General features: G+C 27.6%; 2 protein-coding genes across 3 annotated transcripts; one reads left to right on the top strand and one right to left on the bottom strand.

The window, feature by feature from the left end:
* Positions 1-3,837: 3,837 nt before the first annotated feature.
* Positions 3,838-17,494, bottom strand: LOC123264167 (PP2C-like domain-containing protein CG9801). Of its 2 annotated transcripts, XM_044727320.1 has the most exons (8): positions 17,180-17,494; positions 16,309-16,518; positions 16,010-16,236; positions 12,114-12,623; positions 9,268-9,468; positions 8,360-8,654; positions 6,895-7,351; positions 3,838-4,385 (listed from the first exon to the last, which is right to left on the bottom strand). In XM_044727320.1, the coding sequence occupies exons 2-8, from the start codon at positions 16,470-16,472 to the stop codon at positions 4,176-4,178; spliced, it is 2,064 nt and encodes a 687-aa protein (XP_044583255.1). In that variant the 5' UTR covers positions 16,473-16,518; positions 17,180-17,494; the 3' UTR covers positions 3,838-4,175. The 2 variants fall into 2 exon arrangements, with proteins under 2 accessions (XP_044583255.1, XP_044583256.1); XM_044727321.1 differs by lacking the exon at positions 12,114-12,623 and having other exon boundaries at positions 4,033-4,385; positions 17,180-17,489.
* A 401-nt stretch (positions 17,495-17,895) lies between these two features.
* On the top strand, positions 17,896-21,549 carry LOC123264169 (LDLR chaperone boca). Its single transcript, XM_044727323.1, has 5 exons — positions 17,896-18,096; positions 20,752-20,826; positions 20,896-21,056; positions 21,179-21,323; positions 21,425-21,549. Exons 1-5 carry the CDS (start codon positions 17,953-17,955, stop codon positions 21,446-21,448), a joined length of 549 nt encoding a protein of 182 aa, XP_044583258.1. The 5' UTR covers positions 17,896-17,952; the 3' UTR covers positions 21,449-21,549.
* Positions 21,550-22,982: the final 1,433 nt, after the last annotated feature.

Below are 22,982 nucleotides of genomic sequence, written 5' to 3'. Positions count from 1 at the left end.
ATATTATTAATTATAATTAATCAAAGTTTTGCAAAAATACATGAGCTCTTATGAGTGTTATTGTTCAATAACGGAAAGTGATAGTTTATGAAAAATCTATTCTATAGAATGATACCAAACGTAGATTGGAAAAAATAAAAAACGATTAGTTCCATAATTAAAAAATAACCTTGTATCTTGTGAACTATTGGCATTTTTGAAGATATAAGCTCACCCCGACATAATACTCATCGAGACCTTTTATTTGAGTACCCACATCAATTTTTCATATATTTATATATATCATATATATCTATATATGAAAAATATATCAAAAATTGATGTGGGTACTCAAATGAAAGCTCTTGATGAGTGTAACATCAAGATGAGCTTATATCTTTAAAAACGGCAATATTTAAGAAAGTACAGTGCAATTTAACAAAAATCATTAAATTTAAGTACCCACTTGAATTTTTAGTATATTTTATATATTATATATATTTCACAAATACCATATATATAAAATATATAAAAAATGGCATGTGGGTACTCAAATGAAAGGTCTCGATGAGTGTAACATCGAAATGAAATTACATCGTGAAAAATATCAATAATTAAAAAATGACCTTTTATTTTGTGAACTATTGACTTTTTTAAAGATATAAGCTCACCCCGACATTACACTCATCGAGACTTTTCATTTGAGTACCCACATCAATTTTTCATATATTTATATATTATATATATATATATATATATATATATATATATATATATATATATATTAGAGTGGTCCAAAAACATTTTTATTTTTTTTTTTTTCAAGTGCTGCTGTTTCAAAACTTCTCTAAGGTATAAAAAATTCTCTCCAAAGCGCAGCTTGATATCTCAATTGTTCATGAAGCTCAATGAATTTTTATTTTCCCATTTAAATAACACATCAAAAATTTTATTTACGTTTTCATCCGGTAAAACTACGAAAAATTTTTTTTTGTATTTTTCGTCAATTATTCTTGTAGGAAATTTAATTCTCTATAAAAAGTACTAAGGTAGTTTTTCGTAATCCTAACAAGTAAAAGTTATTAAGCTTTAAATATTCGCAATAAAAGAAAATTTAATCAGATATGATTTTAGAATCCATGTTGTATCACATTTTCTGTTTTAAAGTATTTGATTAAGTCATTTATATTTTTTTCTTAAAAACATAGTATACAGTCTGATATCGGTCATTCAGTCTGGACCAGTGATAACAAATGACAATTCAATATATCGGTTTGTTTATTTGAACCACATGTTAAATGCACTGAAGGAGATTACCAGACTTTGTAAATACTCTAACCACTGCTTAAAAAATTAAACTAGATAATTTACTTTTAGCACTCTCTTGCGGCCTACATGAAGATATATAGTAAATTAAATTTTTGTTGACAATTAGTTTTTACTTCAACCTAGCTGCATTTTAATAATTATGTCTTATAAGTCATATAAACTAAAATAAGAAATAACCAAAAATTAAATCAGTCTCAAAGATTATATTGGTTGTATGTTTATTAGCAATTTTTTATAGTCAAGCTTATTTACTTAAATATGTGATGACTCCTGAGATAAGGCAGTTTTCCGCACTAACTCTACTTGTTTATTTATCATTTTTTTTTTCAATGATTAAATTTAAAAATAAAAGAATCAATTCACGAAGGACTTCTATTTACGTACTCCTGCAAAGTTTCGTGATTTTTCATTCGGTCAAAAAGCGTCCCAGCATCATGTTCAAAATTTAAATATTCACCTGTTCTACCTGTCCTACATCTTCTTAAATAAAAAAATTAAATTCGGTATACATCCGGAAGTACTAGCTTGCTCTTGATTCAGATTCCGTAATGAAATTCAAGTTCAATTTTAATAAATCACTGCTCATAGGAAAAAATATCCAAATTGTAATGAGAGAAATTATTCATCATTCACAGTTAATACTTCACCAAAAGACATGTGTTAATTATATTAGAAACAGTCTAGTTTGATAAATTTTGAAATAAATACATGCAGTTACCGAAAAGTTTTCGAAAAGTTGCTTTGAAACTATCTTCGTTCAAATTTTTTTTGTGCAAGTATTTAAAGCTCAATAACTTTTTACTCGTTAAGATTACGAAGAAACTACCTCAGTACTTTTTTGTAGAGAATTAAATTTCCTACAAGAATAATTGAGGAAAAATACAAAAAAATTTTTTTTCGTATTATTGCTGGATAAAAACGTAAATAAAATTTTTTTACGTGTTATTTAAATGGGAAAATAAAAATTCATTGAGCTTCATGAAGAATTGAGATATCAAGCTGCGCTTTGAAGGGAATTTTTTTTATACCTTAGAGAAGCTTTTAAGATGATAGGCAAAAAACTTTTTTTTTTTGGACCACTCTAATATATATATATATATATATATATATATATATATATATATATATATATATATATATATATCGACGGTCTAATTAGCAATTTGCCTCTCCTTATTTTTTAGAGGGTGATTTTTTAACATTTTGATGAAGCAATAGTCCAATTATAAATTATTTCAATGATTCAAACTAAAATATTATATCTCTATTAGATATTAATGATATTAAATGGTTTTTTAAAGTGATAATAAACTTTGAACTGATTGTTTTTTTCATACAAATGGAAGATTCTCTAAAATGGAGTTAGACAATTTGCTAATAAGAACGTCGATATATGAAAAATCTATCAAAAATGATTGTGGATACTCAAATGAAAGCACTTGATAAGTGCAACATCAGGATGAGCTTATATCTTTAAAATATATATTATATATACAAATATATGAAAAATATATCAAAAATGCATGAGGGTACTCAAATGAAGGCCCTTGATAATTGTAACATCGGGATGAGCTTACATCGTTAAAAACGTCAATATTTAAGAAAGTACTGTGCAATTTAACAAAAATCATTAAATTCAAGTACCCACTTGAACTTTTAGTATATTTTATATGTTATTTATATTTCATAAATACCATATATATGAAATACATAAAAAATGCCATGTGGGTACTCAAATGAAAGGTCTCGATGAGTGTAACATCGAAATGAGTTTACATCGTGAAAAATGTCAATTATTAAGAAATGACCTTGTATCTAGTGAACTATTGACATTTTTAAAGATATAAGCTCACCCCGATGTCACACTCATCAAGATCTTTCATTTGAGTACCCACATGCATTTTTGATATATTTTTCATATATAGATATATATAGTATATATAAATATATGAAAAATTGATGTGGGTACTCAAATGAAAGCTCTTGACGAGTGTAACATCGGGATGAGCTTATATCTTTAAGAAAGTACAGTGCAATTTTACAAAATTCATTATTTAATAAAGCAAAATTTCATTTTTTTATAGTTCACAAGTCACGGCAGTCACATAGTGACTGTAAGGTTGCTAGTTGCAAAATAAATCCACACTTTTTTAGATTTAAACAAATCATAGCTTTATTAATACTTAGATTAATTACAAATGAAAATATAAAAAGATATACAAATACAAGTAAAAAATGTGACGATATGTAATAAAAATAAGTAACATAGAAAAATGATTAACTTACAATAAATCTATGATCACAATAATACCAACAATGATAATAATAATTATTACAAAGAAATTAATAATTATTTTGTAAGCTGCCTCGATTAATTGTGCAATTAATAGACATAAAATAAATAAATTTATACTTTGTTTTTCTCAACAGGAAGTTTACGTAATTAAATTTTTTATATTCTATTGTTTCTACAAAAATATCAATTATTTTTATATATAGTATAATATATAATATATAGTAATTACTGTCATTATTATCAATAGTTTATTACGTCAATAAGTCAATATTGATTCTCATCAGTTTATTAATAATAAACAATTAAAATCCAATTCCTATTATTTAATCCGTAGGCCTCGAAAATAATTAATTAGGCAGTGAATTAATTAATTAATACAATAATTATTAATAAGTGAGATTAATAACTTTTGATTAATAGGACATTAGTATATACTACTTGGTAAATATAATAATAATTAAATATTTATAGAAAATCTGTAAATGTTAATATAAATATATAAGAAAAAAATATTTAACAAATATTGTATTGCGATAAAATTTGGAGTTTAGGTATAGTGTAATAAAATTGTTCAATCAGTATTTTTGAATGAACCGACAACGTAGGCAACTATTGTTGCGTGGTCCAATTTACCTGGCACCATTGACATTTTGTCAAGCATTTTTTTCCTGCGAGAGCGCTGCTCTAGCTTTGACAGTTGTACCAACTGTCCGTCTTTGTGTTGGCTGTAGTATAGGTCAGCGTCTTCTAAAATACGTCTTTTGGCGGCTGTAATACGAACCTGCACGGAAATAAAATTAGCTGATGTTAAATAAATTTTCCAAGTTTAAGGAAGTTCAAGCGAATCTAATGTGAAAAATAATTTCCAACTTTGAGCTTTGAAATTAAGTATACGTATAAATAAATACGTAATTTATCTAATCCCAAAATTTTAAAAAGATTCACCGTTTAGTTACTTAGATATTAATTTTCAAAAATTACATTTTTTATCTCCTTCCCATGTACCATGTGCTTGAGCAAGATTTAGGTGCCAGTGTCTTGAGCAAAACCCCTAGTTGCTAGTATCTTTTTTTACATGTGGGTCTTGCTCAAGTTCATGTAAAAAGAATTGGTTCAAGATTTATACATAACTAGTTCCAAATATCTTTTGCAAGAATATGAGACAAGTCTAATGCAATGTGCATTGAAAAACTTTCTGACAGATTTTTTGAATCAGAAACTCACAACAGACACTTACCCATGACTTTCTCAAGATTTGCTCAAGATTCGTAATTTTCAGTAATTTGTTCATTTCTAAAGCATTTGTGAACCAAAAACTAACAGCAAATGTTGAAGCGTGACTTGCTCAAGATTTGCTCAAGATGCATAGTGATGAGCAAAACAAGACCAAGACCAAGACCAGGACAGTCTTGGTCTTGCTTGTCCAGTCTTGGTATTGGTCTTGCTCAAATACTTGTAGTCTTGGTCTTGGTCTGAGTCTTGCATATTCAGTCTTGGTTTTGGTCTTGTTCTTGCGTACTCAGTCTTGGTCTTGCCCAAGGGCTTGCTCAAATATTTTACTATTTACTACTTACTTCGTTTTGGAAATTCGTCAAGTCTTCTTATAGGTATAAATTATAAATTATCAACAATAACTATCTATAATTAATTAAGCTTTATTTTACACTAATCAAAAAATTTTATTTTATTCTATTGGGTCATTCCATGTCAAATCGACTAATAGTTGGAATCGATCCCTTTCGATTAATCGGATGAATTTGGATGAATTTTGGTCAGAAGTTTTCTTTTATCATATAACAAAGTTCTGCCAAAGGAAAAAAAATAAAAAAATTTTTTTCAAAAGATATGCAAATTCAAAATTTCGCGATTCTTCCAGTTTTTCAATTTTGTTTTTGTAATATTTCGAACGCTATTATAGATACAGGAATGGCCTTTCATTTGTTTGAAAGGGGACACTTAGGGCTATTGAAAAAAAAATTTTGAAAAATGTTAAATTTGTCAAATTTTGAATTTTTAAAAATGGTCAAAAATGACGGTTGACATTAAAATTTTGGCTCAATTTTTTTTGTATAATACCTTGCACTGATCTTAAAAGATCCTGAGATTTTTAGAACTGTGTTTTTTGTTTTTTCAAGAAAAATTTTTTTTTCTGTTTTATGCAACTTCTAAAAAAGGTAAAGTTATGCAGATACATAGCATTGTAATTTTAAGCATTAAAAAGTTAAATGCACGACGTGGAAATATTAAATAGTAAATTATTAATTAAAAAAGTCTTATAGACAGGTTCTCATGGCTGACATGCTTTCGTTTTTTTTATTTTTTTCTATATTAACCTCTCAATCTTTAAGAAATAAAAAACTATATGCAATAAACTTTAATAAATTTAAAACATGATGACATTCAAACAATATTAAGTTATCGATGTAATTATCTAAATAATTAAAGTTAAACTTTAATTTTTTATCTTGTTTATCGAGTGCGATTTACATTACCGATGATTCGGCAATGCCAGAAGAACACACGGAAAAAAGAAAACTCGAAAAATTATATTATAAATAGTAATGTGTCCCGTCGTATTCAAAACTATAAAAATTATAGTTCGAAATAACATTTTTCTAAATTCAAACTTTGAATGTTAATTGTCAGAGCTTTCAATGTAAATATTACATTCTACAATGTAATTCTTATAAAATCTGTAATAGTTACAATCTGAAACTATAATTTTTTCAGTTTTTATCACGGAGCGCCACGTTACATTATAAAACGTAATTTTTCTATTTTTCTTTTTTCCGTGCAGCTGGGAAAAAATAAAGAGATAGAAACTTTGTTAGAATTCATTTTCTAACTTTACTTTCAAAATTGATGTTTATTAGAAAGAATAATTTTAGTTCTTAAATAAATTGCACAAAATAACTTAAATAATTTATTAACAATAATTATTTATTAAATTAAATTTATTACTCTATATAATTTTTAAATTTATCTGCTATGAAGGCACAACAACTTGTTGCTGCCAAATTTTTTTATTTAACCGCACGAGTCAAAAACATAGCGAAGTCATTTTATTACTTTGTTTTATAAAATAAACGAGATTTAACGTGCACGCGCAAGCGCGCACTTGAATATAGTGTTTGCATATATTTTCATGCTTATAATATATTAGCCCAATCATACTACGACTACATTGGCTTCACATATTTCATCTCAATTTTATGTTGGGATAAAAATTGTGTTTATCAACCGGCGCTTATAAGGTGACTAATATAATTAAAAAAATATAAAAAACTTACAGCAAAATCGAGTACCAACTCGCACAATTTTTTGGCACTATTGCAGGGTGGACCGTCACCAGAAACTCCTCGTGATAGTAAGTCTTCCATGCGCAGCAACGTAAGTTCGTGTCGCTGATAAGCTTCGACCACTGGCAAGTCATTGTTGTCGGAACAACTGCTGCGCATGCGCGTGTGATGTCTGGCGTCACTCCTTCCCGGACGCTGACTATTACTACTATGGCTATTGGCAGGCAGTATGGCAAATTTACCCACCACGGGGTCAAAATTATCAGAAATTCCGTCGCTTGTTAAAAATACAATGTCTGACTCATCAACTTCTGTCATTGCTAGAGTTAGATTATTCAGTTCTGGATTGCATCCGTCAACAGGTCCCAGTGCTCCTAATGCGTCGCGCATGTCACGCATGCAATAAATATCATGAGATCCTCGCGTTATTTCTCTAACTCCAGTTTTCCTATAAAAAAAAAAAAAAAAAAAAAAAAAATATCCTCTTAATGATAACTCAAAATTTTTTTTTCCAATTTTTCTAATTAATGTACTTTCAGTTAATTATTTGATAGATAATGACCAAGTTATTATTATGAATATTTTTACTTATAATTAATTAAATTTAATCTCAGGTAGAATTATGATATTTTATAAGTAATTTGTCGATTATTATAATTAAGTATTTTTTAGAACAAATTGTTCATTTAATTTTTGGTTTTTGGTTAAAAATACGCTCATGGAACAATTGGAACAGTTGGAACAATCGGAACTGCTGCGCGGTCTTTTGATACTAGCGCCGCCAAGTGAAATTTTACTTGGCGCTGAACACTGCCGTATCTCTGGATTGTGCTAATTTCAGGAAGTAATTTGTTTACTCAAATTTTGTCGGTAAAAATTAAAATTATTATTATTTTAATCGCCAAATCTTAATAATTGTTAATTAATAATCTCATTATTCCCCGTTCTTCTTTAAATCTCATAAATATAAGTAACATTTTTTTTAAATTAGATAAAAATTAGTGTTCATTTTCGTAATTTGTTCGATTATTATGAATACTCAATGATTGTTCACTATTATTACTATTATTATTATTATTAGTATTGTTCGTTAAAAATTAATTAAAATAATTATAAGACCTTTCCGTTATTTCTCCAACTCTAGTTTTTCTATTTAAAAAAAAAAAAAAAAGTTATAACATCTTAATAGTAACTAAAAATTTTTTTTTCAAGTCTTCAAATTTTCAATCTTAAATTTTTTTAAAACTTATACCATACCAAAAAATAATTTCGCAAAAAATTACACTCTAAATTCTTTTAGTTTAATTATAAACAACAAAAAAGTCTTAAAACTGGTGATCCGCCATCTTGGTTAAGAAAAATCATCGTCAAAAGCTACTGACGACATCTTTAGGATTTTTGTAAAACATTTTGGCGCGAAATTTAAAATCTAATAAATTGATAATGAATTACTTACTTGGAATAAACATAAGCAAGACTATCGCCAACATTACAAGTACAAGCAACATATTTTTTATGTTTGCTAGGATCAGAGCTTGTAATTGGCAGGACAACGCAAACAGTCAGGGTGGTAAGCATCCCTTGTTCTTGAAGAATCATCGAGTGAGCGGCGTGGAATGAACGGAGTAGTGCAACAAACACATCTTTTGTTGTCGTTACGCCACTGTTATTTGCCGGAGTGAACAAAGCTTTGTTCAGGTACTCCATACTTCCATGGACGGCTGAGCGCGCTGCTAAGCTGGCTTTCACACCTTGAAGATGAAAATTTTTTAGTACCGACCGTCGGTAATATAAAAAAATTATATCAATTTATTATCGCTTACAATTTATACGTGAAAAATTATTTATTTGAGATATATTTAATGATCATTTTTTTTCATCATACTAAATAATTAAAAAAAATGATTATTTTCTTGAATAATTTTTAATTATGTTGATATCAGCTTGAAAATATAATACTAATAACTTGTCGGGGTCTGATAAAATATTTTTATTAAATATTGATCAGTCAAATATTTGTGAATCCGCGTTTTTTATCAATTATTATTTTACATAAGTAGTTTTTTTAATGTTTATTAAAAATTTATTAATTTATTTCATCTAAAATCTAATCTAAACTACAAAAATCAATTTATTATTTTTAGAAAACAACATAAAAATATAGTTCTTAAACTCTCTGTAAGATGGCGTTGCTTACCGGATATAATACTACGTCACTACCCCGCCAAAATTCGAATTAAAAAAAAATTTTTTTATTTAAAAATTGCTTAAGCAAATAAATTATATACTTCTTCTTTATATTTCATCCCAATAATTTTTACTAATCTTCTAAATATCATCGAGCTTCTATATAAAATAACATACCCCAGTTGACACCATCGGCTAGAATCAAAATGGCTGCATTAGGTCGCGCAGCGATCCCAAAGCAGTCTGCAATAGGTTCTCCATTGGTTACATTATTGGTCGGATTTTTCTCGTACAAAGTCGTCGCAATTCCATAGGCTAGTTCGTGAGGTAGAAACCAGTTTTCAATTCCCGCTATCATCTCGTTGCTTGACAGCGAAGCTGAAAAAAATTAATAATTAAAATTACATTATTAATATTTACTAGCAACCTTGCAGTCACTATTTGACTGCCATGACTTGTAGACTATAAATAAATAAAATTTTGCTTTTGAAATAATGACTTTTATTAAATTGCACTGTACTTTCTTAACTATTGACGTTTTTAAAGATATAAGCTCATGCCGATGTTACAATGATCAATAGCTTTCATTAGAGTACCCACATGCATTTTTTTATATATTTTATATATATATATATATATATGATATTTGTGAAAGATACAATACATAAAATATATAATAAAAAATTCATGTGGATATTCAAATGAAAGGGCTTCATAAGTATATTATCAGAATGAGCTTATATCTTTAAAAATGTCAATAGTTCACAAGATGCAAGGTCATTACTTAATTATTAATATCTTTAAAGATATAAGCTTATCCCGATGTTACACTCATCAAGAGCTTTCATTTAAGTACCCACGTGCATTTTGATATATTTTTCATACATACATATATATATATATATATATATATATATATATATATATATATATAAATCTATGAAAAATTGATGTGGGTACGCAAATGAAAGGTCTCGATGAGTGTAATGTCGGGGTGAGCCTATATCTTTAAAAATGTTAGTAATTGACAAGAAACAAAGTCATTTCTTAATTATTGATATTTTTAAAGATATAAGCTCATCTCCATATTACACTCATCAAGAGCTTTCATTTGAGTACCCACAGGCATTATTGATATGGGTCATTCTCAGTTAAGACGTAAATCGCTTATTGATAAAACGCGGCACGACAAAAAATTTGAAAATTTAATTAAATTTTATAATGTTTCGATCAAAACAATCATTCGATTCCCAGTCTGGGCCAGTGTGGCCAGAACGTGCTCTTTTCTTACCCCCACTTTGTAGGCCACTCTCATCTGACTACATTGAAAAGCGGTACAAAGTGGGGGTAAAAAAATCGCACGATCTGGCCACACTGGTCTGGGCTGTCTGATTATTTTTTCAATTACGGAAAAATTCCCACTGAGTAGGTCCCCCCCTTTCCCCTATCCGTTCTTTCCCAACTCCCTTAAAATTTGCTTTAATATGGCGTTTAAACGTGTCTGCAAGGCGGTCAGTCAATTTATTAATTTTATCTTGTTTTATAAGAAACCAGGTGAGATACTTGATAAACAGTATGTAAAAAAAACATAATCGAGTTTTTTCAATGAACTATGCTGTGAATATGCAACCTTTAAATAATAAAAAAATAGCAAAAACAATTCTAGTTTGAAGTTTTCATATCTCCCCTGGATTTCGTGTCTTTCCCCTGGCCTTTACAAGACAGGGGAGATATGAACAGGGGAGATACTTTTTAGTAACAAAAACAGAAGTAATCACAAATATATTTATTGTGCGTGATTAACCAAGAAAACTTAGAATCTATATACAAAAAGAAGTAAACATACAGATGAATTAAAATTTTTAGATAAATATTTTTAGAATAAAATTTACCAGGGGAGAGACTCCATTCACTCGTTCTTAACTGTATCCACAGAGTATCAGTAATGAAATAAATAACAAAATGACTGCGCAACTAGTTCAAGTGGTCCTGACTACAAAGTATAAACTAAACGACGTTCGTTCAAGGTCTTTAATTTCCGCGAGTCGGTAAACAAATGCCGATTTTACAGGAAAATAAACATGCCAGGGGACGAGACGCAAAATGTGGGGGACAAACTTAAACGTAATTTTTTTTTAGGAAAAAAAAAATATCATGCAATTTTACTCGCTTGATTACGAGAATTTATTCAATTTATTTTGTTGAAATATATAATTTAAATAATCTATTTGATTTCTAAGCACTTTAAATTACTAATATATAAACAGAATCAGCCCGGGGACAAGCCAGGGGAGAGATGTTTTCTGACTTTGAGATAAAATTGTGACTAAATAAAATAAAATTAAGAAATGAATTTGAGTGACCACTTACATGAGCACGAACTTCAAGAGATAATTAAATTTTTTTAAAAAAGATGATTTTTAACCGTGGACGTCGAATTTACGTCTTAACTGAGAATGACCATTATATTTTTCATATATACATATATATAAATATATAAAATATATGAAAAATTGATGTGGGTACTCAAATGAAAGGTCTCGATGACTATAACATCGGGATAAGCTTATATCTTTAAAAATGTCAATATTTCTCAAGATACAAGGTCATTTCTTAATTATATATCTAGAGATAGAGAATTTTCGAATGCAGCCTAATCATCGTAAATTGACTATCTGTCAGAATGACATGAAATCTTGAAAAGGCACAAATTCAAATCGCGACTTTTGCAATGACACTAAATTTAACTAAAAAAACCGATTTTATCATATGACTATTCTGGATACAAAATTTTTCTTATTCTCTTAATAATATAGATTTTCTTGAAGACATGCCTCTTCAAGCATGTAATGCAATTTTGAAAAGATTATACAAATAAATAAATATATATATGCAAATAAAAACCATGCGAAGCTTTAATTTTTTTTCTTCTTTTAATTTCCTAGTGAAGAAATAATTGGCAATTTTTAAAAAAGAAGAACTAGCATGCTCGACAGAAAAAAAGCAACTTTTTCAATCAGAACCTTTTTGAGCATTTTTGAAGGGCGCCGGAGCACTTTTAGATTTTCTCAGTGGTATCATGTCATTTGCAAAATCCTTTGGCGGCGGAATAATATCATTTACATCAACATCTGTCGGGGTTATGTTACCAAGCGTATCATCAGACACGCGGATCAAGTCAATTTTGTTATCATCATCCGAGTTGTCAACATTGTCCCCGCTGTCACTCGAGGCTTGAATTCCCTCATCGATAGTCGCCATGTCCACAAAATCATCACTCTTTTTATCATCTTCACAGAGAAATTTCACGCCGGTAATTTTCTTCCCGTTCAAATTTACGTTAGAATTTTTCTGGTCAACTTCTTGGAACGTGTACTCGTTATTTTCAGCAGAGTACTTCTTGTCTGGTTCGTATAGCTTCCCAGCAGCTCGGATCTTTATGGTACTGTTGTCTATCGGGCATGACTCGTTTGTACGGATCAGCAGCCAACGATTGTCAGCCACAGAAAAAATGCAATCCATTGATGTGTTAACTGCGTTAATATTTTAGTTTTATTTTTTTACATATATATTTATTTATTTGAAGTGCTAAGAAAATAAATTATTAGTTATTGATATTGAAATTTTATTATTTTTAAGTAATTCTTCAGATTTTAAAGAATTTTTAAGGTTAAAAAACTTCAAAAAAGCACTTTAACACTTTCTTAAATTAAATTAGTGAGTTTTTGCTGATGATAAGTAAAAATTTATTGGTTTTTAATTTTATTATTTTTTAAAAGTTTAGAAAAAGTTATTATAACAAAATAGAGGAAAAATATTTGAATAATTTATTTAGTTAGGTCATTTTTAAATTAAAAATTATTTTTTACATTTGAATTTTGGCGGGGTGGTGACGTAGTAGCATATCCGCTTTACAACGCCATCTTACAAACAATTTAGAAACTATAATTTTTTTTTCTCAAAAATTTCTCATTTTTCGTCGAAAAATGATTTATTAAAATATTTTGAATTGCAAATAAATCCACAAGAATAATTTAGATGAAAAATATGAAAATATACACAAGGAAACAAACTATTCGTAACGTGATTGGTCAAATATATCTTAAGCATGAAAATATATATAATTTCATACTAACATTCAGACACGCGCATGCGCGCCCAACGTATACTAGTAACTCTTTAAATTAAATGTTAATTTTTAGTTATAAAAAATTATTACAAGTTCTCTATTATATTTTTGAAGGTTAGAACTATCATTGTAACTACCCAGAGATGGCGCTAATTTAAAGTCTACCGACCGACAGCAAACATTATTATTTTTTAATTTTGTTATTATTTAAAAGTTTGGAAAAAGTTATTGTAACAAAATAGAAGAAAAATATTTGAATAATTTGTTTGGTTAGGTCTTTTTCAAATTAAAAATTATTTTTTAGATTTGAATTTTAGCGGGTTAGTGACGTAGTATCATATCCGCTTTACAACGCCATCTTACAGAGAATTTAGAAACTACACTGAAAAAAAAATTAACTTGATTCAAGAGAAAAATTCTTGAACCAAGAATATAATTTTGAAGAGGGTAATTGTCTTGAATTAAGATGAAAAATTCTTGAATCAAGTAAAATTTCGTTAAATCAAGAAAAATTTCCTTAAATCAAGAATTTTTCTACTCAAATCAAGAATATTAAGTTCTTCATCTCGATATATATAATTGGAGGTGTGTGTCCCTATATTTCACTTTGCAGCCAAAACTACGTATCGCAGACGAAAAGTGTTTATATGTGGCAATAGGTACAAGGTTCCCATCGCGCACTATGGTGGTTACAAATCGAAAATTATAAGGGTGTAAAAGATACAGGGGTTGAAAGATGTTAACTTTAAAAATGTGAGACTATCATTGGTCTGAAATAGTCCGGATTATTCTAGAAATTTCTGGAATGATCTAGAAAGCTTTAATATGTATATCAAGGTTTTGATTGATCGAAATTGTTCTAGAAAATTCTAGAATGATCCAGAAATTTCTAGAAAGATCTGGAAAGTTCTAAAATCTACGTTTAGATTCTGATCAAATAAGAATGTTCTAGAAAATTCGAAAATGATCTGGGAAGTTCTAAAATCTACGTTTGTATTCTGATCGAATGAGAATGTTCTAGAAAATTTTAGAATGATCTGGAAAATCCTAAAATAATATGGGAAATTCTAAAATCTACGTTTAGATTCTGATCGAATGAAAATGTTCTAGAAAATTCTAGAATGATCCAGAAACGTCTAGAATGATCTGGAAAGTTCTAAAATTTATGTTTAGATTCTGATCAAATGAGAATGTTCTAGAAAATTCTAGAATGATCTGGGAAGTTCTAAAATCTACGTTTAGATTCTGATCAAATAAGAATGTTCTAGTAAATTCTAGAATGATCTGGGAAGTTCTAAAATCTACGTTTGTATTCTGATCGAATGAGATTGTTCTAGAAAATTTTAGAATGATCTGGAAAATCCTAAAATAATATGGGAAATTCTAAAATCTACGTTTAGATTCTGATCGAATGAAAATGTTCTAGAAAATTCTAGAATGATCCAGAAACGTCTAGAATGATCTGGAAAGTTCTAAAATTTATGTTTAGATTCTGATCAAATGAGAATGTTCTAGAAAATTCTAAAATGATCTGGGAAGTTCGAAAATCTATGTTTAGATTCTGATCAATTGAGAATGTTCTAGAAAATTCTAAAATTATTTGGAAAGTTCTAAAATCTACGTTTAGATTCTGATCAATTGAGAATGTTCTAGAAAATTCTAAAATTATTTGGAAAGTTCTAAAATCTACGTTTAGATTCTGATCAAATGATAATGTTCTAGAAAATTCTAGAATGATCTTGAAATTTCTAGAATGATCTGAGAAGTTTTAAAATGATATGGGAAGTTCTCAAATCTACGTTTAAATTCTGATCAAATGAGGAATGTTCTAGAAAATTCTAAATTGATCTGGGAAGTTCTAAAATTTACGTTTAGATTCTGATTGAATGAGAGTGACTTAGAAAATTCTAGAATGATCTAGAATAACTCCGAGTAAAGTAAAAAGCTCCAAAGTGTATTCTTATCGGTCGAAAATATGCTGGATTGTTTTCGCAACTTTTAAAACATCCCAAAAAATTTTCTAATATCAACAAATAACTTCACTATTAAAAATGACCCAGCGAAACGGGTGTTCATGGCTAGTAATTGTATACTTGATTCGAGAAAATTTTTTTTTCTGCGTACAATTTTTTTTCTCAAAAATTTCTTATTTTTTGTTGAAAAATTAAATATCAAAATATTTTGAATTATAAATAAATAATTCTTTAACTTAAATATTAATTTTTAGTAATAAAAAATTATTAAAAGTTCTTTATTATATTTTTAAAGGTTGGAACTATCATTGAAACTATCCACAAATGGCGCTGTTTTAAGTTCTACTCACCAACAGCAAACATTTATATTTTTTAAAAGTTTGGAAAAATTTATTATAACAAAACAGAGGAAAAATATCTAAATAATTTATTTGGTTAGGTTATTTTTAAATTAAAAAATTATTTTTTAAATTTGTATTTTCGCGGGGTAGTGACGTAGTATCATATCCGCTTTACAACGCCATCTAACAGAGAATTTAGAAACTATAATTTTTTTTTCTCAAAAATTTTTCATTTCTTCTCAAAAAATAAATTATCAAAATATTTTGAATTGCAAATAAATAATTCTTTAATTTAGATATTAATTTTTAGCAATCAAAAATTATTAAAATTTCTCTATTATATTTTAAAAGGTTGGAACTATCATTGTAACTACTCAGAGATGGCGCTGATTTAAGTTCTGCTGACCAACAGCAAAAATAACAATTTTAATCTCACTAATTCAATCTAAGCAACCAAGATACCAGCAAAAAATTACCTGTAGCTTCCTGATCATTCTGATCAAGAATATCAATGTAATCAACATCCGGATCGCTAATACTCAAGTGCTTCTGCTTCAAATTGACAGTTGTCAACCCACGATCTGGCCCCGTGAAAGCTGCAAAAACTTCTTCATTGTCGTCCAGCTTTTCCAAGACTTTGATCGGGAGTTCCTCGGGATTTCGACCGTGGAGAATCACTGGGCCTTCTATTTTTTCCTCCAATCTAAATTTTTTATTTTGTTAAAAATTAACTCTCTTATAAATTATTTAATAAATAAATAAATTTAGTTCTTACCCATTTAAGTAACGAGTCACAAAACAACCACCAGGAAAATCCGCCGGCGGTGACCTGGGAGTCAGTGTGTTGTCATTGTGACCAATATTCTCAACCGCTGCCGTTAAGTTACTTATTGACAGTTGTCGCATAAATCCTACGACTTTTTTTCTTAAACTTGGCATTTTTTTTTTTTTAAATTTTTCACATTACATTAAGTACTTTGTGGCACTAAAAAAAATTTAACAAATAAATTAAAAATATTTTTTTTTTTAATTTAGTGAAATTAATTTTAAGTTAAAAAAAATATTTTTTAAAAAATAAAATTTTAAAAAAAATTCAATGTCTGACAATCAATAATAAAAATTTTACACTTTCATAATAACAATAAATAATGAGAATCAATTCAGCAGATATTTATTAACTTTTAGATTTTTTTTACCAAATAAATTATGGCAAAAATAAATTAGAAAAAAAAAAATTGACATTTTAAAAAATATAAAATGCAATTTTTTAAAAATAATTTTTTGGAAAAAACTTTTTTGTTAAATAAAATTAAAAAATTGTCTAGTGACTGCTAACTTAAATGTCATTAATAAATAATAAATAATTAACACAATTGTTTTGTTTTAATTCTCACGTTACCTTTAATTAAAAATAATAACTTGACACAAATTTTTTTTTCAACGTTGAAAAAAAAAAAAAAATTATCAATCATTACTCATCACTCCCATCTTATCTCAAAAAAATTGATAATCTATAAAACAAAAAAAAAATTTACTGCGTCACAATTAAAAAAAAATTTTTTTTTTGTAAATTTAATTTAATAAAAACATGTGTGTCACATATCGATTTAAAATCATTAACTTATTGATAAAATTAAAATGCTTACCAGTGAAGAATTATTATTTTTATTATTATTGTTGTTATTATTGTTACTGTCAAATAAAGCAATAAACTTTGACAAAAGGCGTGATGAGTGTTTATAATTTTGAAAATAGTTTCACGTTCAATTATTATGCATACTTATTGTTATTATTATTGTAATAAATATTGTTATTATTGTAATTATTGTTATTATCTACGGTTGTCGGTTCAGCTGCGCGGCCATTACTGTTAATAATGACATCTGTCAAAAAAAATACATTTAAATTTTTTTTATCGCTACTTTTAGTTTGTTATTTTTCCACTAGATGTCAGTAAACGCTTAAATTAATTTTTTGATTTTTTATCAAATAACTTATTATAATAATTAATTAATTTTACTTTAGAAATTAATTTTTTTAACATATTTTCGGTCTAAATTTTGAAAACAAATTTTTTTTTTCCCGTAAATTTGCTTGTTCTAGATAAAAAAAAACTTGCACGCATGCGCGGGAACTTTTGCGCATGCGCAAAAATTCCCGCGCATGCGCAGAATCTACGATTGAAAACTTAAAACGTCAGAAAAAAATTACCGAACGTCAACAATTGAAAATTGTTGTTAAAATAATTTATTGAATAAAAAATAAAGTTAATTTAATAATTATTTAATTAATTAAAATTAGAACAATTGAAAAAACTATTTGAAATTTTTAAGTTTGTAAAATTTTAATTAAAAAATAAAAATCTAAAGTGTATAACCTAAAAACTATATTAAAAAAAATAGAGAAAAATTTTTAAAAAATGAATCAAAATTTAGTGCTTGTAATTTGTTTATGTTTTGTAATTAATGTTTATTGTGGAGAAGAGAAAGTTAAGTCATGGAAAGACAAACGTATCTTGGATATGAATGATGCTGATATGGAGAGATTATTCGACCAGTGGGAGGTAAAAATTATTTATATGAAATGAAAATTAATTTAGCAGATATTTTGTGATTTTAAGAATTTTTGTAATAAATGATTTATGGTAAAAAATAATGAGAAGAAAAAATTGACATTTAAAAATTATAGTAGCTGAACAGTGTAATTTTTTGGAACAAATTTTTTTGTTAAATGAAATTAAAAAATTGTCGAGTGACTGCTAACTTTATGAAAATTAATATGACATTCAAGTTAGCAGTTACTTAGCCATTTTTTGATTTTTTTAACACATAAATTTTTTCCAAAAAATTATTTTTAAAAAATTGCATTTTTTATTTTTTTAAATTTCTACATGTTAATTTTTTTTCTACTTTTTTTTTGCCATAATTTATTTGTTTAAAAAAGTTCTTAAAATTAACAAACATTATAATAATTAATTAATAATTTTCATAAAATTAATTTAGCAGGTATTTAATAATTTTTAGAACTTGTTAAAAAATAAGAAAAACAATAGACATGTAGAAATTTTAAAGTTAAAAATGCAATTTTTTCAAAATCATTTTTTAGAATTAATTTAATTTTTAAATAAAATCAAAAATTGGTCAAGTGACAGCTAACTTTAATGTCATGCCAATTTTAATAATGAAGCTGAAGTTAACTGATAGCTGTCATTTTTTGGATTTTTACCACAAATAAATTATGACATTAAGGGCCAGTTTTTCAATCCGAGATAAAATTTTATCCAGGATAAAATTATTATTGCCAGTATATTTATATGTATGAAATATATAGATATATTTTATCATTGGATAAAATTTTATTCTGGATTGAAAAACTGGCCGTAAATTTAGCTGTCATTTGACAATTTTTTAATTTTTTTTAACAAAAAAATTTGTTTTAAAAAATTATTTTAAAAAAATTGCATTTTTAATTTATTAAAATTTTTACAAGTCCATTTTTTTAATGATTTTCTTTTGCCATAACTCATTTATTAAAGAAAATTAAAAAAATTGTTAAGTGACAGCTAAATTTAATGTCATAAATAAATTACTGCTAAAAAAAAACAACAATAAAAATTTTTTTAACGTCTACAAGTGGAATTTTTTAGAAAATTTTTTTTGTAATAGTAGTAGTAGTTTATTTCATATAATGTATTGCCTGATTGGCCTTTTACATCCCTTTCCGCTTACAAATATTAATTTGATAATGAATTAAAAAAAATAAAATAATATAGTATAAAACAATATGTGTATATACATAGAGAAAGATTTTTATACAATTTATGTTACTTAAAGACTAATTTTTAATATTCATCCTGGTAGTTGTGTAGCTGCTACGAGGACTTCTTGCTCCTTGGTTGTTGTTGTTTTCTTTTTTTTTTTAGGTTTCTGGCCTGCGCCTATCGATTACCTACGATAAATCTTTGGTGCCTATTACTATTCTCCATTTTACTGTAGTAAAAAGGAGCCTAAGTGACTGCTTAGTTTAGTATCACCACTTTTTCTCCTCACTAGCTTCTGTTTTTTTCTCCTGCTTGTGAGGCTTCTCGCGTCTTCCTGACTAGCTTCTCGAACTCCCTTGCATATCTGCATATCTCGGTCTGTAGCTCACCCTGTAGAGTATTAATTGTGAGTCTTTCCAGCTCAGTACCTTCTTTTCCATTTCTCCAGTTTTCCATATCTTTTACCCACTCTTTCTTTATTGCACTTTTTGCCTTGTCGCACATCCACAGGTGATCTAGTGTCTCCTCTGCTTTTCCGCACAACCTGCAGCTGGTGTCACTGTAGCCTTTATTTCCCACTCTGCCTAGGTTACCGCTTCTCAGTCTTGCCCACTGTTATTTTTCCCAGCTCTTCCATTGCTTTTGCTCCCAGTAGCTGTTAAAATTTTCTTCACTTGTTATCTCTTCATATTTATCCCAATACCTTGATTACGCGACCTTGGCTCTTATTTCTGTTCTTATTTTCGTTTCTAGCTCTCTTAAGCTCTCGCTTAGTTTGGTCTCTATCCACTCCAAGTTTTTATTTTCCATCATATTCTTGTGTAGCGTCGTCATCTCCTCTGTCTCTTGTAGCGCTTTCACCATCCTACTACCGAAATTTGTGGGGTTTTTATTCAGGATTAGTCTTACTTCTTCCCGGAGACAAATTTTCGGCCACCTGTCATCTTTCATTTCAGATACATCAACAATATATCTGTAGGCTCTTCTTCTAGCTTCTTACTCCATTCCTGTCCTGTTTGCCTCCGTTTTCCAGATGTAGTCCGGGGTGTTACTGTTTAGACCCATGATCATTTTTGCGTAACGACCTCTTAGTTGCTCCATCTTCTTTTGCTTCACCCAACCCCAGACTTCTACCCCATAGATGCATCCTGACTTAGCTAGCGTGTAATTTTTATTGTAATAATTTATTTGTCGATAAAAATCCTAAAAATCATCAGATGTCAGCTGACTTCGATATTATCTTTAATATCATATTATTTATTTATGAAATTTATTTGTTTATTAAATTAGCTATAGGTCACCTTGTATACATCAAAAAATTTTTCTATGAACTAACCGTTATATAATTATTAACCCTGTTAATGGCCTAGGCTATTGGGTTTGTTTATTTAAATAAATAAATTCATAAATTATTAATTTAATAATTTAATAATTTATTAATTGTATAACTAATTGCAGGAAGATGAAGAGCCATTAGAACCCGATGAGCTGCCAGAACATTTGCGCCCGCAACCGCAAATCGATATCTCACAGGTAAATTATATTTCCTTTAAGTGATTTTTATATGAACAATTTCAAAATTTTTAAATTAATTTTTTTTAGATTGACGCATCAGATCCAGATAATTTGTTACGTATGACAAAAGTCGGCAAAAGTATTATGATGTTTGTTGATTTAAAGAAAGATCTTACAGACACTGAAGCCGACAATATTTTCCGTCTTTGGCAGGGAAGCTTACAAAATAATCATATTATTGCTGAAAGGTATGTTTTAATTTTTCTAAGTACTTAATTTAAAAGTCACAAGATTTAAGAATGAATAATAAAATTGAAATTATAAAAATGTTTCTTACTTATATATTAATTAATTAATTAATTGATTAAAGGTATCCTATTGAACCAAAACGGGCAGTTTTTATGTTCCGTGAAGGCTCACAAGCAGTTGATGCCAAAAACTTCCTGATAGATCAACCAGAATTGGAGCATGTCACTCTTGAAGGACAAATTTATCCCGGGAAACATTCTGCTCAAGTAAAATTTTAAACTACAATTATTAATTATCAAAACATTTTTATTACAATAAAAAAAATTAATAAAATAATTTCATTTTTTTTTTTTTTTTTTTTTTACAGAAGAAAGAAAAAACTGAGCTGTAAATCAGTCATGTTATTCAAAGTAACGCAGCTAATTCTTCCTTAAATCTCATTCCGATGTGAAAGAATATTTTTGAATGAATAAATTAATTTTTAATATAAAATAAATAATTATTATTTATTTATTCATTTATTGAGAGCTTTTGAGGATTCTGTGTCGTTATTCTCTAGAGCCTTGACTTCTTTCTGGATTTCTTTTACGACCTTTGCCAGCGCCTGAGGGTTCACTCCGTTCTCGCAGAGTCTAATGCAGATACTCAGGGTTGTCTGGTCGAGGTTTGTGTTCAGAAGCTTTGATATCTCGTAGATGGTGTGGAATGTTTTACGGGATATGTTTACTTGGTGGTTTACTTGTCCAGGCATTTTTAATCTGCAATTTTTTTGCTAATTATTTCTACTGAAGTAAAAAAAATATTTTGAGAAAATTTTTATATAAAGTTATAAGGTAAAGGGCCCAGTTTCTGACACTCTAAGAGTGACGGCAGAGGTTATAACGCAATAATTATTACAATATTTAATTGGAGTAAATAATTTTTGCATCATAAAAAAATTTAGAATTTCTTGAAAATATGAACGCGAAAAAATGATATGGGGCCAGTTTATAATTTAAATTAATGTTTTAAACAGTAACGTTGTAGGACCTAGTTTCTGACACTCAAAATTTCTTGTGTTGTAGTTTCTGACACTGACGTTGGCCTAGATTCTGACACTCATTTATAAAAATTATTCATTATTGGCTAGGTTTACATTATTTAATTAAAATAAAAGAAAATCATTCAATAGAAGATAAATTAAACTTGTATTATAATTGAAACACTTTTTTTATGTTTAAAAAAATTTTTAATGTTAATTTAACTCTACTATTATAAATAAAAGCATATTATTATAATATATTAAGTATAATAAATATAAATATTTAAATATTTCATTCAAACGTAAACAACCAAATAACCTCGATAATAGGTTAAAATTGGGGTGTCAATAACTGCGGCGTTCTTAAAAAAATGGAACTAGTTATTGACACCCACATTTTAATACATAAATTTTATTTAAAGTGATATATTATAATTAAAAACTAAATAATGTATAATTATTAACTAATTTATATAGTTTTTATTATATTTTTATACTTATATGATAAATAGTTGATTGATTCGATAGATGAACGCTCTTACGTATACTATTTAGAATATAGCTTAAAAATGGCTTCCACAATCACTCAAAACTTAAAGAATTTTTTTTATTGTTATTTTTTTTTCACGGTTGGAAATATAATTAATTACGTACATAATTAATTAATTTTAATTTTAAAAAAATTTATAAAACCATTAAATGAAATGTTTTTTTTTAATTCAAAATAACGTTAGAAGTGTCAGTAACTGGGTCAGTGTCAATAACTGGGTCTTTTACCTTATATATTTTTTTTATTACTATAAGTAAGTGACTTTGATCATAATTTTTATAAAAATGTATTTATATATCGCACCTCTATAGAATGTTTTACCAGAAGTAAATAAATAAATAAAAAAATAAATAT

Source organism: Cotesia glomerata, linkage group LG4, assembly GCF_020080835.1.
Source record: "Cotesia glomerata isolate CgM1 linkage group LG4, MPM_Cglom_v2.3, whole genome shotgun sequence".
NCBI classification, from domain to species: domain Eukaryota; kingdom Metazoa; phylum Arthropoda; class Insecta; order Hymenoptera; family Braconidae; genus Cotesia; species Cotesia glomerata.
This window is presented reverse-complemented; position numbering and strand designations above follow the sequence as displayed.

What these genes read in the sequence shown, in the direction of transcription:
- LOC123264167 (XM_044727320.1), bottom strand. Translation starts at nt 16,472, where the DNA reads ATGCCAAGTTTAAGAAAAAAAGTCGTAGGATTTATGCGACAACTGTCA. An exon ending in GTGACTCGTTACTTAAATGG is followed by an intron (nt 16,237 to 16,308) that starts GTAAGAACTAAA and finishes TAAAAAATTTAG; the next exon opens with ATTGGAGGAAAAAATAGAAG. An exon ending in AGTTGGTACTCGATTTTGCT is followed by an intron (nt 4,386 to 6,894) that starts GTAAGTTTTTTA and finishes ATTTCCGTGCAG; the next exon opens with GTTCGTATTACAGCCGCCAA.
- LOC123264169 (XM_044727323.1), top strand. Translation starts at nt 17,953, where the DNA reads ATGAATCAAAATTTAGTGCTTGTAATTTGTTTATGTTTTGTAATTAAT. An exon ending in GATTATTCGACCAGTGGGAG is followed by an intron (nt 18,097 to 20,751) that starts GTAAAAATTATT and finishes AACTAATTGCAG; the next exon opens with GAAGATGAAGAGCCATTAGA. An exon ending in CCGGGAAACATTCTGCTCAA is followed by an intron (nt 21,324 to 21,424) that starts GTAAAATTTTAA and finishes TTTTTTTTACAG; the next exon opens with AAGAAAGAAAAAACTGAGCT.